Genomic DNA, 16,691 nt, shown 5'->3' with positions numbered 1-16,691 from the left:
GTCGTATCCCAGTCCATCCCAGTCCATCCCAGTCGGTTCCCACAGGCTCAGTTCTATCTTAGCTCCATCCCAGTCCGTTCCCATCCATCCCAGTCCATCCCAGTCCTGTCCCAGTCCATCCCAGTCCCGTCCCAGTCCTGTCCCAGTCCTATCCCAGTCCATCCCAGTCCGTCCCCATCCATCCCAGTCCATCCCAGTGGGTTCCCGCAGGCTCAGTTCTATCTTAGCTCCATCCCAGTCCTATCCCAGTCCATCCCAGTCCTATCCCAGTCCATCCCCATCCATCCCAGTCCATCCCCATCCATCCCAGTCCTGTCCCAGTCCATCCCCATCCATCCCAGTCCCGTCCCAGTCCATCCCAGTGGGTTCCCGCAGGCTCAGTTCTATCTTAGCTCCATCCCAGTCCCGTCCCAGTCCTATCCCAGTCCTATCCCAGTCCATCCCAGTCCATCCCAGTCCATCCCAGTCCATCCCAGTCCCGTCCCAGTCCATCCCAGTCCATCCCCATCCATCCCAGTCCATCCCAGTCGGTTCCCACAGGCTCAGTTCTATCTTAGCTCCATCCCAGTCCCGTCCCAGTCCATCCCAGTCCTATTTTAGTCCATCCCAGTCCATCCCAGTCCCGTCCCAGTCCATCCCAGTCCATCCCAGTCCGTTCCCGCAGGCTCAGTTCTATCTTAGCTCCATCCCAGTCCATCCCAGTCCTATCCCAGTCCCATCCCAGTCCCGTCGCAGTCCATCCCAGTCCGTCCCAGTCCATCCCAGTCCTATCCCCAATCCATCCCCACCCATCCCAGTCCGTCCCAGTCCATCCCAGTCCATCCCAGTCCATCCCCATCCATCCCAGTCCTATCCCAGTCCATCCCAGTCCATCCCAGTCCTATCCCAGTCCATCCCAGTCCTATCCCAGTCCTATCCCAGTCCTATCCCCATCCATCCCAGTCCATCCCAGTCCATCCCAGTCCCGTCCCAGTCCCTCCCAGTCCCGTCCCAGTCCATCCCAGTCCTATCCCAGTCCATCCCAGTCCATCCCAGTCCATCCCCATCCATCCCAGTCCCGTCCCAGTCCCTCCCAGTCCATCCCAGTCCAGTCGCCTAGGCTTAGCCCGCCCTAGTCCCGCTCCTGTCCCGCTCCGTCTCTGGGGCCGTGCCCGGAGCACCCCGAGGAGCCCCGGGATCACTTCTGCTCCACCTGTGCCACCCTCATGTGCCGCCTGTGCCAGCTCAGCGCCCACCAGGGCCACCGGTGAGTTCGTTAGCGCTCATTTGCATATTAATTAAGCACGTTAATTAGCGTGGGGAGCCATCGTCCCGCTCCTCAGCCCGGGATAAACGGGGATCGGGGGCAAAGAGGGGCTGCAAATTGGAGTTATTGGACTAAAAGTGCACCTGGAAGGGGGATTAATTAATTAGTTACGTTAATTATTTGGTGAAGAAGAGCTAGAAAAAGTTTGCAGGTTGATTATTGTCATTAATTGAATTTTAGTTTAGTAAGCACAGCTCGTTAGTGGGGCAGGTAACGAACGCTTGTTGAGCTGATGAGAAACTTAACCAGGTTTTTGGTTTTGTTTCTTTTTTCTCTCATTTTTTCTCTTCCTTCTCCTGTTTTTATTTTTCTTTTTTATTTTATGCTTACACCTTTTTACAATTTTCCCCTTTTTTCCTCCTCCTTTTTTTCTCCCCCCCTTTTCTCCCCCTTTTCCTTCTCCCCTTTCTTCCTGCTTTTCCTCCCTTTTCCCCCTTTTTCCCACCTTTTCCCCCTTTTCCCCCTTTTCTTCCCCCTTTTTCCCCCTTTTCCCCCTTTTTCCCCCTTTTCCCTTGTACCCCACTTTTCCCCCTTTTCCCCTTTTCCCCCTTTTTCCCCCTTTTCCCCCTTTTTCCCCCTTTTCCCCTTCTTTTCCCATCCTTCTTTTCTCCCCTTCTTTTCCTCCTTCTTTCCTCCTTCTTTTCCCCCTTTTCCTCCTTTTTCCTCCTTTTCTCCCCTTTTACCTCCTTTTCCTTTCCTTTTCTCTTTCCGTTTTCTCTTTTCCCCCTTTTTCTCTCTCCACCTTTTTCCTCCCTTTTCCCACTTTTCCCCCTTTTTCCTCCCATTTTTCCTTTCCCCTTTTCCTTTTCCCATTTCTCCCCTTTTCCCCCCTTTTCCCCTGCCCTTTTTCCCCCTTCCCCCTTTTCCCCCTTTTTTCCCATCTTTTCCCTTTCTTCCCCCTTTTCCCCCTTTACTTCCTTCCCCCTTTTCCCCTTTTCCCTATTTCTCCTTTTTCCCCCTTTCTCTCCCTTTTCCCTGTCCTGTCATTCCCCCGTTTCCCTCCTTTTTTTCCCCCTTTTCTCCTCCTTTTTCCCCCTTTTTCATTTCCCCCTTTTCCCCTTTTCCCCATTTATCCCTTTTTTTCCCCCCTTCCTCTCCCTTTTCCCTGTCATTCCCCCCCATTTCCCTGCCGATTCCTGTTCTCATTCCCAGTTCCCGGAGCGTTCCCGAGGCGGTCCCGACGGAGCAGGCTCTGCTGCTGGATCTGTCCCGGTGCTTGGGCACCAAACTCTCGCTGCTGCAGCGCTGCCAGCGCCACCTGCGAGGCCTGTGCGTGTCCCCTGTGTCCCCTGTGTCCCCTCCTGTCCCCTGTGTCCCCTCCTGTCCCCAATGTCCCCTCCCTGTCCCTGTGTCCCCTCCCTGTGTCCCCTCCCTGTCCCCTCCTTGTCCCCTCCCTGTCCCCTCCCGTGTCCCTGTCCCTGTCCTCCTGTGTCCCCTCCTGTGTCCTCCTGTCCTCCTGTGTCCCTCCTGTCCCTCCCCTGTCCCTCCCTGTCCCTCCTGTCCCTTCCCTGTCCCTCCTGTGTCCCCTCCTGTCCCCTCCTGTCCCTCCTGTGTCCCTCCTGTCCCCTCCCTGTCCCTCCTGTGTCCTCCTGTCCCTCCTGTCCCTCCCTGTCCTCCTGTCCCTCCCTGTCCCTCCTGTGTCCCTCCTGTCCCTCCTGTGTCCTCCTGTGTCCCCTCCTGTCCCTCCTGTCCTCCCTGTCCCCTCCTTGGCCCCTGTGTCCCCATTCCCGTTATTCCCATTGTTACCAGGCAGCTCCAGGGGCTGTCCCCAGCATTCCCAGCTCCAGGGGCTGTCCCCAGCATTCCCAGCATTCCCAGTATTCCAGTTGTTCCCAGGCAGCTCCAGGGGCTGTCCCCAGCATCCCCGTTATTCCCGTTGTTCCCAGGCAGCTCCAGGGGCTGTCTCCCCCTCCCCATCATCCCCAGCATTCCCGTTATTCCCGTTGTTCCCAGGCAGCTCCAGGGGCTGTCCCCAGCATTCCCAGCATTCCCAGCATTCCCAGCATTCCCAGCATTCCCATCATTCCCGTTATTCCCGTTATTCCCGCTGTCCCAGGCAGCTCCAGGGGCTGTCTCCCCCTCCCCAGCATCCCCAGCATTCCCAGCATTCCCAGCATCCCCAGCATTCCCGTTATTCCCGTTGTTCCCAGGCAGCTCCGGGGGGTGTCCCCATCATCCCCAGCATTCCCAGCATTCCCAGCATTCCCAGCATTCCCGTTATTCCCGTTGTTCCCAGGCAGCTCCAGGGGCTGTCCCCAGCATTCCCAGCATTCCCAGCATTCCCAGCATTCCCGCATTCCCGTATTCCCAGTCAGTTCCCAGGCAGCTCCAGGGGCTGTCCCCAGCATTCCCAGCATTCCCATTATTCCCGTTGTTCCCAGGCAGCTCCAGGGGCTGTCTCCCAGCATTCCCAGCATTCCCAGTATTCCCGTTGTTCCCAGGCAGCTCCAGAGGGTGTCCCCAGCATTCCCAGCATCCCCAGCATTCCCAGCATTCCCAGCATTCCCGTTATTCCAGTTGTTCCCAGGCACTCCAGGGGCTGTCCCCAGCATTCCCAGTATTCCCATTGTTCCCAGGCACTCCAGGGGCTGTCCCCCATTCCCAGCATTCCCATTATTCCCGTTGTTCCCAGGCAGCTCCAGGGGGTGTCCCCAGCATTCCCAGCTCCAGGGGCTGTCCCCAGCATTCCCAGTCTGTTCCCAGGCACTCAGGGCTGTCCCCAGCATTCCCAGCATTCCCAGTTGTTCCCAGGCAGCTCCAGGGGCTGTCTCCAGCTCCCAGCATTCCCAGCATTCCCAGCATTCCCGTATTCCCGTTGTTCCCAGGCACTCCAGGGGCTGTCCCCAGCATTCCCAGCATTCCCAGCATTCCCATTATTCCCGTATTCCCATTGTTCCCAGGCAGTTCCAGGGGCTGTCCCCAGCATTCCCAGCTCCAGGGGCTGTCCCCAGCATCCCCAGCATTCCCATCATTCCTGTTGTTCCCAGGCACTCCAGGGCAGCTGTCCCCAGCATTCCCAGCATTCCCAGCATTCCCAGTGTTCCCAGGCAGCCAGGGCTGTCCCCAGCATTCCCAGCATTCCCGTTGTTCCCAGGCAGCTCCAGGGGCTGTCCCCAGCATCCCCAGCATTCCCAGCATTCCCAGCATTCCCATTATTCCCATTGTTCCCAGGCAGCTCCAGGGAGTGTCCCCAGCATTCCCAGCATTCCCAGCATTCCCAGTTCCCATTCCCGTTATTCCCAGCAGTTCCAGGCAGCTCCAGGGGCTGTCCCCAGCATTCCCAGCATCCCCAGCATTCCCGTTGTTCCCAGGCAGCTCCAGGGGCTGTCCCCGGCATTCCCAGCATTCCCAGCATTCCCAGCATTCCCAGCATTCCCAGCATTCCCATTATTCCCATTGTTCCCAGGCAGCTCCAGAGGGTGTCCCCAGCATTCCCAGCATTCCCAGCATTCCCAGCATTCCCGTTATTCCCGTTGTTCCCAAGCAGTTCCAGGGGCTGTCCCCAGCATTCCCCAGCATTCCCAGCATCCCCATCATTCCCGTTATTCCCGTTGTTCCCAGGCAGTTCCAGGGGCTGTCTCCCCCTCCCCAGCATTCCCAGCATTCCCAGCATTCCCAGCATTCCCAGCATTCCCAGCATCCCCAGCATTCCCATCATTCCCATTATTCCCGTTGTTCCCAGGCAGCTCCGGGGGGTGTCCCCAGCATTCCCAGCATTCCCAGCATTCCCATTATTCCCGTTGTTCCCAGGCACTCCAGGGAGTGTCCCCAGCATCCCCAGCATCCCCAGCATCCCCAGCATTCCCAGCATTCCCAGCATTCCCGGTATTCCCGTTGTCCCAGGCACTCTGGGGGCTGTCCCCAGCATCCCCAGCATTCCCAGCATTCCCATTATTCCCATTGTTCCCAGGCAGCTCCGGGGGGTGTCCCCAGCATTCCCAGCATTCCCAGCATCCCCAGCATTCCCAGCATTCCCAGCATTCCCAGCATCCCCATCATCCCCATCATTCCCGTTATTCCAGTTGTTCCCAGGCAGCTCCAGGGGCTGTCTCCCCCTCCCCAGCATTCCCAGCATTCCCATCATTCCCGTTATTCCCGCTGTCCCAGGCAGCGGCGCGGCTCGGAGGCGCAGCAGCGGCTGCAGGTGGAGGTGAAGATGGCCATCCTGCAGGTCATGAGGGAGCTCAACAAGCGCGGCAAGGTCCTGCTCGGGGAGGCACAGGTCAGGTGGCACTGCTGTCCCCTCCTGTCCCCTTCCCTGTCCTGTCCCCTCCTGTCCCTTCTCTGTCCCCTCCTGTCCCCTCCTGTCCCCAATGTCCCCTTCTGTCCCCTCCTGTCCCCAATGTCCCTCCTGTCCCTCCTGTCCCCTCCTGTCCCAATGTCCCCACTGTCCCCTCCTGTCCCCTCCTGTCCCCTCCCATGTCCCCTCCCTGTCCCTCTGTGTCCCCTCCTGTCCCTCCTGTCCCCTCCCCTGTCCCCTCCTGTCCCCTCCCTGTCCCCTCCCTGTCCCCTCTGTCCCCTTCTGTCCCCTCCTGTCCCCAATGTCCCCTCCTGTCCCCTCCTGTCCCCTCCTGTCCCTCCTGTCCCTCCATGTCCCTCCTGTCCCCTCCATGTCCCCTCCTGTCCCCTCCCTGTCCCCTCCTGTCCCCTCCATGTCCCCAATGTCCCCTCCTGTCCCCAATGTCCCCTCCATGTCCCCTCCTGTCCCCTCCTGTCCCCTCCTGTCCCCTCCCTGTCCCTCCATGTCCCCTCCTGTCCCCTCCTGTCCCCTCCTGTCCCTCCTCTGTCCCCCTGTCCTGTCCCCTCCTGTCCCCTCCTGTCCCTCCCTGTCCCCTCCTGTCCCTCCCTGTCCCTCCTGTCCCTCCTGTCCCCTCCTGTCCTCCTGTCCCCCTCCTGTCCCCTCCCTGTCCCCTCCTGTCCCCTCCATGTCCCCATCCTGTCCCCTCCTGTCCCACCATGTCCCCCGCTGTCCCTGTCCCCTCCTGTCCCCTGATGTCCCCAAAGCTACCCCGATGTCCTCGTCCATGTCCTGTGCTCTCCAAGCCCTGCCAGTGTCCCCTGCTGTCCCCTGCCCTGCTGCCCTCCATGTCCCCAATGTCCGCCTCCATGACCCCCAATGACCCACCTGCTGTCCCCAATGTCCCTCCATGTACCCCAATGTCCCTGCTCCTGTCCCCAGAGTCCCATCCCCCGATGTCCTCCTGCGTGTCCCCCATGTCCCTCAGTGTTCCCTCCATGTCCCCTGCTGCTCCCCGATGATCCTCAGTGACCCTCCATGACCCCCCAATGATCCCCTCCATGTCCCTTCCATGTCACCCAATGTCCCCAATGACCCCTGCTGTCCTCAATGTCCCATCCTTGTCCCCTCCTGTACCCCAGTGTCCTCTCCAGTCCCCCAATGCCCCCCCAGACCGGTGACCGAGGCGTGGCACCCGGAGCTGAACCGGCAGCCGCAGGGCGCTGCGGAGCCTGCTCGAAGCACCACCTGAACCCCCGTCACGGCCATCCGTGAGTCCAGGCCAGGGTGTCCCTGCTCGTCACTCCCATCCTGCTGCTCTCCTACAACCTGGTGAGGCTGAGACCCCAAAACCCACCCACAGACCCCTGAACCTCAAATCCATCCCTCGAGTCCCCTGAACCCCCTCAAATCCATCCCTCGAGTCCCCAGGGTGTCCCTGCCTCGTCACCCCCATCCCTGCTGCTCTCCTACAACCTGGTGAGGCTCAGACCCCCAAAACCCACCTACAGACCCCCTGAACCCCCTCAAATCCATCCCTGGAGTCCCCCTGAACCCCCTCAAATCCATCCCTGGAGTCCCCAGGGTGTCCCTGCCTCGTCACCCCATCCCTGCTGATCTCTCCTGGTGAGGCTCAGACCCCACCACAGACCCCCTGAACCCCTCAAATCCATCCTCGAGTCCCCTGAACCCCTCAAATCCATCCCAGGACCCCTGAACCCCTCAAATCCATCCTCTGAGTCCCCAGGGTGTCCCTGCCTCGTCACTCCCATCCCTGCTGCTCTCTACAACCTGGTGAGGCTGAGACCCCCAAAGCTCCCCAGACCCCTGAATCCCTCAAATCCACCTCCAGGACCCCTGAACCCCTCAATCCATCCCCTGAGTCCCCAGGGTGTCCCTGCCTCGTCATCCCCATCCCTGTGACCTTGTGTGTGTCCTGCCACATCCCTGCTGCTCTCCTACAACCTGGTGAGGCTGAGACCCCAAAATCCACCTACAGACCCCTGAACCCCCTCAAACCCACTCCCTTGTCCCCAGGGTGTCCCTGCCTCGTCACCCCCATCCCTGCTGCTCTCCTACAACCTGGTGAGGCTCAGACCCCCAAAACCCACCTACAGACCCCCTGAAACCCCTCAAATCCATCCATGGAGTCCCCTGAACCCCTCAAATCCATCCCCAGGACCCCCTGAACCCCCTCAAATCCATCCCCCCCCGTCCCCAGGGTGTCCCTGCCTCGTCACCCCCATCCCTGTGACCTTTGTGTGTGTCCTTTGTCACATCCCTGCTGCTCTCCTACAACCTGGTGAGGCTGAGACCCCCAAACCCACCCCCCAGACCCCTGAACCCCCCAAAGCCCACCCCCAGACCCCTGAACCCCCAAACCCACCTACAGACCCCTGAACCCCCAAATCCACCTCCAGGACCCCCTGAAACCCCTCAAATCCATCCTTCGAGTCCCCAGGGTGTCCCTGCTCTCGTCACCCCCATCCCTGCTGCTCTCCTACAACCTGGTGAGGTTGAGACCCCCAAAACCCATCCAGGACCCCTGAACCCCTCAAATCCAGCCCTGGAGTCCCCTGAACCCCCTCAATCCATCCCTGGATTCCCAGGGTGTCCCTGACTCGTCACCCCCATCCCTGCTGCCTCCTACAACCTGGTGAGGCTCAGACCCCAAAGCCCACCTACAGACCCCTGAACCCCCTCAATCCACCCTCAGGACCCCTGAACCCCCTCAAATCCATCCCCTGTCCCCAGGGTGTCCCTGCCTCGTCACCCCCATCCCTGTGACCTTTGTGTGTCCTGCCACATCCCTGCTGCTCCTACAACCTGGTGAGGCTGAGACCCCTCAAATCCATCCCCAGGACCCTGAACCCCTCAAATCCATCCCTGGAGTCCCCAGGGTGTCCCTGCCTCGTCACCCCCATCCCTGCTGCTCTCCTACAACCTGGTGAGGCTGAGACCCCCAAACCCACCCCCAGACCCCTGAACCCCTCAAATCCAGCCCTGGATCCCCTGAACCCCTGAAATCCATCCCTGGAGTCCCCAGGTGTCCCTGCCTCGTCACCCCCATCCCTGTGACCTTTGTGTGTGTCTCTGTCACATCCTTGCTGCTCTCCTACAACCTGGTGAGGCTGAGACCCCCAAAGTCCACCTACAGACCCCCTGAACCCCCTCAAATCCATCCCTCGAGTCCCCCTGAACCCCTCAAATCCATCCCTGGAGTCCCCAGGGTGTCCCTGCCTCGTCACCCCCATCCCTGCTGCTCTCCTACAACCTGGTGAGGCTGAGACCCCCCCAAAATCCACCTACAGACCCCCTGAAACCCCTCAAATCCATCCCTGGAGTCCCCCTGAACCCCCTCAAATCCATCCCTGGATTCCCCAGGGTGTCCCTGCCTCGTCACCCCCATCCCTGCTGCTCTCCTACAACCTGGTGAGGCTGAGACCCTCAAAGCCGCCCCCAGACCCCTGAACCCCTCAAATCCATCCCCAGGACCCCTGAACCCCCTCAAATCCATCCCTCGAGTCCCCAGGGTGTCCCTGCCTCGTCACCCCCATCCCTGCTGCTCTCCTACAACCTGGTGAGGCTGAGACCCCCAAAACCCCGTCCAGGACCACCCCCCCGAGCCTCAAACCTGCCCCCAGGACCCCTGAACCCCCTCAAATCCATCCCTGGAGTCCCCCTGAACCCCTCAAATCCATCCCTGGAGTCCCCAGGGTGTCCCTGCCTCGTCACCCACATCCCTGCTGATCTCCTACAACCTGGTGAGGCTGAGACCCCCAAAACCCCATCCAGGACCCCCTGAAACCCCTCAAATCCATCCCCAGGACCCCCTGAACCCCCTCAAATCCATCCCCAGGACCCCCTGAACCCCCTCAAATCCATCCCTGGAGTCCCCAGGGTGTCCCTGCCTCGTCACCCCCATCCCTGCTGCTCTCCTACAACCTGGTGAGGCTGAGACCCCCAAAACCCACCTACAGACCCCCTGAACCCCCTCAAATCCATCCCCAGGACCCCTGAACCCCTCAAATCCATCCCTCGAGTCCCCTGAACCCCTCAAATCCATCCCTGAGTCCCCTGAACCCCTCAAATCCATCCCTGGAGTCCCCCTGAACCCCCTCAAATCCATCCCCAGGACCCCCTGAACCCCCTCAAATCCATCCCTGGAGTCCCCCTGAACCCCCTCAAATCCATCCCTCCCTGTCCCCAGGGTGTCCCTGCCTCGTCACCCCCATCCCTGCTGCTCTCCTACAACCTGGTGAGGCTGAGACCCCCAAAACCCACCTACAGACCCCCTGAAACCCCTCAAATCCACCCCTCGAGTCCCCCTGAACCCCTCAACCATCCCTGAGTCCCCTGAACCCCCTCAAATCCATCCCCAGGACCCCCTGAACCCCTCAAATCCATCCCCTCGTCCCCAGGGTGTCCCTGCCTCGTCACCCCCATCCCTGTGACCTTTGTGTGTGTCCTTTGTCACATCCCTGCTGCTCTCCTACAACCTGGTGAGGCTGAGACCCCCAAAACCCACCTACAGACCCCTGAACCCCTCAAATCCATCCCTGGAGTCCCCAGGGTGTCCCTGCCTCGTCACCCCCATCCCTGCTGCTCTCCTACAACCTGGTGAGGCTGAGACCCCCAAAACCCACCTACAGACCCCCTGAGACCCCCCAAACCCACCTACAGACCCCTGAACCCCTCAAATCCATCCCTCGAGTCCCCTGAACCCCTCAAATCCATCCCTGGAGTCCCCAGGGTGTCCCTGCCTCGTCACCCCCATCCCTGCTGCTCTCCTACAACCTGGTGAGGCTGAGACCCCCGAAATCTACCTACAGACCCCCTGAACCCCCTCAAATCCACCTCCAGGACCCCCTGAACCCCCTCAAATCCATCCCTGGAGTCCCCAGGGTGTCCCTGCCTCGTCACCCCCATCCCTGCTGCTCTCCTACAACCTGGTGAGGCTGAGACCCCCAAAATCCACCTACAGACCCCCTGAACCCCCTCAAATCCATCCCCCCCTGTCCCCAGGGTGTCCCTGCCTCGTCACCCCCATCCCTGCTGCTCTCCTACAACCTGGTGAGGCTGAGACCCCCAAACCCCATCCAGGACCCCTGAACCCCTCAAATCCACCCCAGGACCCCTGAACCCCCTCAAATCCATCCCTTGAGTCCCCTGAACCCCTCAAATCCACCCCTCGAGTCCCCTGAACCCCCTCAAATCCATCCCTCGAGTCCCCTGAAACCCTCAAATCCATCCCTGAGTCCCCTGAACCCCTCAATCCATCCCTGAGTCCCCAGGTGTCCCTGCCTCGTCACCATCCCTGTGACCTTTGTGTGTCCTGCCACATCCCTGCTGCTCTCCTACAACCTGGTGAGGCTCAGACCCCAAAACCCTGTCCAGGACCCCCTGAACCCCTCAAATCCATCCCTGAAGTCCCCTGAACCCCTCAAATCCATCCTCGAGTCCCCCTGAACCCCCTCAAATCCACCCCCGAACTCCCTCAAAGCTGCCCCCAGACCCCTGAACCCCTCAAATCCATCCTCGAGTCCCCTGAACACCTCAAACCCCTCCCAGGGTCCCCTGAGCCTCAAAGCCACTCCCAGGACCCCTGAACCCCTCAAATCCATCCCTGAGTCCCCCTGAACCCCTCAATCCACCCCCGTCCCCAGGGTGTCCCTGCCTCATCACCCCCATCCCTGCTGCTCTCCTACAACCTGGTGAGGCTGAGACCCCCAAAACCCACCTACAGACCCCTGAACCCCTCAAATCCATCCCTGAGTCCCCCTGAACCCCTCAAATCCATCCCTGAGTCCCCAGGGTGTCCCTGCCTCGTCACCCCCATCCCTGCTGCTCTCCTACAACCTGGTGAGGCTGAGACCCCCAAAACCCCATCCAGGACCCCTGAACCCCCTCAAATCCATCCCTCGAGTCCCCTGAACCCCTCAAATCCAGCCCTCGAGTCCCTCTGAACCCCTCAATCCACCCCCTGTCCCCAGGGTGTCCCTGCCTCATCACCCCCATCCCTGCTGCTCTCCTACAACCTGGTGAGGCTGAGACCCCCAAAACCCCATCCAGGACCACCTGAACCCCCTCAAATCCATCCCCAGGACCCCCTGAACCCCCTCAAATCCATCCCCCTGAGTCCCCAGGGTGTCCCTGCCTCATCACCCCCATCCCTGCTGCTCTCCTACAACCTGGTGAGGCTGAGACCCCCAAACCCATCCTACAGACCCCCTGAAACCCCTCAAATCCACCTCCAGGACCCCCTGAACCCCCTCAAATCCATCCCTGGAGTCCCCCTGAACCCCCTCAAATCCACCCCTCGAGTCCCCAGGGTGTCCCTGCCTCGTCACCCCCATCCCTGCTGCTCTCCTACAACCTGGTGAGGCTGAGACCCCCAAAACCCCATCCAGGACCCCCTGAACCCCCTCAAATCCATCCCTGGAGTCCCCAGGGTGTCCCTGCCTCGTCACCCCCATCCCTGCTGCTCTCCTACAACCTGGTGAGGCTCAGACCCCCAAACCTGCATCCAGGACCCCCTGAACCCCCTCAAATCCACCTCCAGGACCCCCTGAACCCCCTCAAATCCATCCCTCGAGTCCCCAGAGTGTCCCTGCCTCATCACCCCATCCCTGCTGCTCTCCTACAACCTGGTGAGGCTGAGACCCCAAAACCACCTACAGACCCCCTGAGACCCCCTAAACCCACTCTACAGACCCCCTGAACCCCTCAAATCCATCCCCTGAGTCCCCTGAACCCCTCAAAGCCACTCCCAGGACCCCCTGAACCCCTCAAATCCATTCCTGGAGTCCCCAGGGTGTCCCTGCCTCGTCACCCCCATCCCTGCTGCTCTCCTACAACCTGGTGAGGCTGAGACCCCAAACTCCCATCCAGGACCCCTGAACCCCCTCAAATCCATCCTCAGGACCCCTGAACCCCTCAAATCCATCCCTGGAGTCCCCCTGAACCCCCTCAAATCCATCCCTGGAGTCCCCAGGGTGTCCCTGCCTCGTCACCCCCATCCCTGTGACCTTTGTGTGACCTTTGTGTGTGTCCTTTGTCCCCCCCTCCCCTCCAGATCCACTCCCAGATCCAGCGCAGCCTCCTGGTCCCCGTGGAGCCCGAGGAGCGGCTGTGGGAGCTGAAATTCCAGTGGGACCTCCCCGCCTGGACCAGGAGCGCCGAGAACTTCGGTGGGGGTTGGAATAGGAAGGGTTAAAATTCAAAATATTTTTATTGTAAACCCATAAAAACCCCCCTTACCTCCATATTTTGTAATTTTTTTATCTGCCTTTTTTTTTGGGTATCAGGTTGAGGGGGGGACAGGAGGGGTTTGGGGGAGGTGATGAGGGACCTGGGGGTCAAGGGGTTTTTGGTCCCACCCCCCCAGTGATGTCCTCCTCCCTCCCCCACAGGCACCATCATCTCGGAGTGGCCCCTCCCCTGCTTCTGGGAGCCCCCCAGCCATGAGACACCGAGACCCCCAAACACACAGGTATTTAGTGGGGGGTCTTAGGGGTTTCTGCTTCCTCCCTCAAATAACCTCCCATCCCCCAAACGGGCAGGTGACCCCGGGCTTGCCCGCAGCCCCCAAACGGGCTGGGGGCCAAGCCCAGGAGACCCCTGGGGTCCCCCTGATGCGGGGGCTTGGGCCCCCCTCCTGCCTCAGTTTCCCCGCGTCGAGGGCTTGAGTGTCCTGAGCTGTCCCCCCCATCTGGAGCGACAGCGGAGACCCCGAGCTGGGTGAGGATATTGGGGGTTTGGGGTTTGGGGGACAGGGGGTTTGGGGGACAGAGGGGTTTGGGGGGGACAGGGGGTGTTTGGGGGACAGGGGTTTGGGGGGACAGGGGGTTTGAGGCACAGGGGTGTTTGGGGGCACAGGGGGATATGGGGACATGGGGGGACATATGGGAGGCACAGGGGGATATGGGGGCACAGGGGATATGGGGCACAGAGATATGGAGGGACAGGGGGTTTGGGGGACAGGAGGATGTGAGGGGGATATGGGGACATGAAGGCACAGGGGACATGGGGGCACAGGGTTATGGGGGGACAGAGGGATGTGGGGCATAGGAGATATGGGGGCACGGGGGATATGGGGGCACAGAGGACATGGGGGATATGGCACATGGGGATATGAGGGGCACAGGGGATATGGGATATGGGGGCACAGGGGATATGGGGGCACAGGGGACATGGGGCACAGGGGATATTGGGGCACAGGAGGATTTGGGGGATATAGGGGCACAGGGGATGTGAGGGGACAGGGGATATGGGGGCACAGGGGGATATGGATAGGATAAAGGAGATAGGGGCACAGGGGGCACATAGGGATATGGGGACAGGGGGATATGGAGGCACAGGGGATATGGGGGCACAGGGACATGGGGGCACATAGGGGGACATGGGGGCACAGGGGGATATGGGGAGCACAGGGGGACATGGGGATAGGGGACATGGACAGGGGGACATGGGGGCACAGGGGACATGGGGGCACAGGGGACATGGGGGCACAGGGATGGGGGCACAGGGGATATGGAGGCACGGGGACATGGGGATATGGGGGCACAGGGGACATGGGGGCATGGATATGGGGCAGGGGGTTATGGGGAGCACAGGGGACATGGGGGCACAGGGGACATGGGGGCACAGGGGATATGGGGGACAGGGGATGTTATGGGGGCACAGGGGACATGGGGGGCACAGGGGACATGGGGGGCACAGGGGATATGGTGAGGGGACATGGGGACAGAGGGGATGGGGCACAGGGGATATGGGGGGCACAGGGGATATGGGGGCACAGGGGGGACATGGGGATATGGGGGCACAGGGGACATGGGGGCACAGGGGATATGGGGCACAGGGAGATATGGGGCACAGGGGACGTGGGGGCACAGGGGATGGGGCACAGGGGGATATGGGGGCACAGGGGACATGGGAGGCACAGGGAGATATGGGGGCACAGGGGATATGGGGGCACAGGGGACATGGGGGCACAGGGGGACATGGGGCACACAGGGGATGAATGGGGATATGGGGGCACAGGGGGACATGGGGGCACAGGGGACATGGGGACATGGGGCACAGGGATATGGGGGACATGGGGCACAGGGGATATGGGGGCACAGGGTGTTTAGGGGCACAGGGGGACATGGGGAAGCACAGGGGATATGGGGCACATAGGACATGGGGCACAGAGGGATATGGGGGTACAGGGGGATATGGGGGCACAGGGGGCACATGGGGACATGGGGCACAGGGAGATGGGGGACAGGGGGACATGGGGACAGGGAGATATGGGGCACAATGGGACATGGGGGGATATGGAGGGCATAGGGGACATGGGGATACGGGGGATGTGAGGCACAGGGGATATGGGGCACAGGGGGATGTGGGGAGGGTCAGGAAGCGGGGTGACACCGAGGGTCTCAGGGAGGGGGCACATGGGGAGAAAGGGAGGGGAGGGGGATGTGGAGGTTCAGGAAGCGGGGGTGACACCGAGGGGTCTCAGGGGGAGGGGGCACAGAGCGAGCAGCCCCAGGAATTCCCCCCTGATGGGGGCGTTTCCCAGCAGCCAGCGGGCCCCCCGAAAACACCGTCACGGGAGGGGACAGGTGAGGATGGGGGGGGACACCCTGACCTTTGTCACCCCCCCTGGGACACCCTGTCCCTTGTCACCCCCCAGTCCCCCTGTCACCCCCGGTCCCTCCTGTCCCTTGTCACCCCCCCTCTTGTCCTTTGTCACCCCCCTGGCCCCTCTTGTCCTTTGTCACCCCCCCAATCCCTCCTGTCCCTTGTCACCCCCCTTGTCCCTTGTCACCCCCCCAGTCCCTCCTGTCCCTTGTCACCCCCTTTTGTCCCTTTGTCACCCTCAACCCCTCCTGTCCTTGTCACCCCCCCAGTCCCTCTTGTCCTTTGTCACCCCCTCTTGTCCTGTCACCCCCAGTTCCTCCTGTCCTTTGTCACCCCCTGGTCCCTCCTGTCCTTTGTCACTCTCCTCTTGTCCTTTGTCACCCCCTCTTGTCCTTTGTCACCCCCTTGTCCCTTGTCACCCCCTGGTCCCTCCTGTCCCTTGTCACTCCCAGTCCCTCTTGTCCCTTGTCACCCCCTTGGTCCCTCCTGTCCCTTGTCCCCCCCAGTCCCTCTTGTCCCTTGTCACCCCCCTCTTGTCCCTTGTCACCCCCGGTCCTCTTGTCCTTGTCACCCCCCAGTCCCTCCTGTCCCTTGTCACCCCCTTGTCCCTTGTCACCCCCTCTTGTTCCTCCTGTCCCTTGTCACCCCCTCTTGTCCCTTGTCACCCCCTGGTCCCTCCTGTCCTTTGTCACCCCCTGGTCCCTCTTGTCCCTTGTCACCCCCTCTTGTCCCTTGTCACCCCCTCTGGTCCCTCCTGTCCCTTGTCACCCCCCAGTCCCTCCTGTCCCTTGTCACCCCCTCTTGTCCCTTGTCACCCCCTGGTCCCTCCTGTCCCTTGTCACCTCCCTTGGTCCCTCCTGTCCCTTGTCACCCCCAGTCCCTCTTGTCCCTTGTCACCTCCCCTAGTCCCTCCTGTCCCTTGTCACCTCTTTGTCCCTTGTCACCCCCAATCCTCTTGTCCCTTGTCACCCCAATCCTCCTGTCCCTTGTCACCCCCTGGTCCCTCCTGTCCCTTGTCACCCCCTGGTCCCTCCTGTCCCTTGTCACCCCCTCTTGTCCCTTGTCACCCCCTGGTCCCTCCTGTCCCTTGTCACCCCATCCCTGGTGACATTTGCGGCTTTAGGTCTCCTGGAGCCCCCTGACCCCTCCCCCTCGTTATTCAGGAGGAAATCCGGAGTTCTCCCTGGAGGAGAAGTTGAAGAAGCTGCTCATTAAACGGTAATTGGAGGAGGGAGGTGAGGGGACCTCTGTAGTGTCACCCCTTTGGGGTCCCCATCTCTTGGTCCCTGAGGGTCCCCCTGTTTTGTCCCCTGGGCCAGGGGTGCCAGGACCGCCCTGGCTTTGTCCCCTGTGTCCTCCAACACCGCCCTGGGTCCCCCTGTCCCCAACTCCCCAGACCAAACCCCATCTGCCTCTTGTCCCCCCACCCCAAAGCTCCCAGACCCTTCAGCTCCCCCAGACCTTGCCCTCTATCTCTTTTCCCCACCCAAAAGCCCCAGACCCTTCCAGCTCCCCAGA

The 16,691-nt window shown here is 61.0% G+C and overlaps 1 protein-coding gene across 1 annotated transcript in view; it reads left to right on the top strand.

The window, feature by feature from the left end:
• Positions 1-16,691, top strand: part of TRIM28 (tripartite motif containing 28) — a 32,153-nt gene that overhangs the window by 3,114 nt on the left and 12,348 nt on the right. Inside the window, exons 4-14 of the mRNA XM_050340760.1 lie at positions 291-334; positions 1,116-1,246; positions 2,459-2,588; positions 4,791-5,528; positions 8,522-8,589; positions 9,965-10,013; positions 10,881-10,910; positions 12,619-12,733; positions 12,956-13,035; positions 15,052-15,154; positions 16,337-16,391. Of these exons, the coding sequence (XP_050196717.1) occupies positions 291-334; positions 1,116-1,246; positions 2,459-2,588; positions 4,791-5,528; positions 8,522-8,589; positions 9,965-10,013; positions 10,881-10,910; positions 12,619-12,733; positions 12,956-13,035; positions 15,052-15,154; positions 16,337-16,391 (1,543 nt within the window). The remainder of the gene's footprint in view (positions 1-290; positions 335-1,115; positions 1,247-2,458; positions 2,589-4,790; positions 5,529-8,521; positions 8,590-9,964; positions 10,014-10,880; positions 10,911-12,618; positions 12,734-12,955; positions 13,036-15,051; positions 15,155-16,336; positions 16,392-16,691) is intronic.

Source organism: Myiozetetes cayanensis, unplaced genomic scaffold (assembly GCF_022539395.1).
Source record: "Myiozetetes cayanensis isolate MyiCay16 unplaced genomic scaffold, myiCay2020 scf99, whole genome shotgun sequence".
Classification (NCBI taxonomy): Eukaryota; Metazoa; Chordata; class Aves; order Passeriformes; family Tyrannidae; genus Myiozetetes; species Myiozetetes cayanensis.
This window is presented reverse-complemented; position numbering and strand designations above follow the sequence as displayed.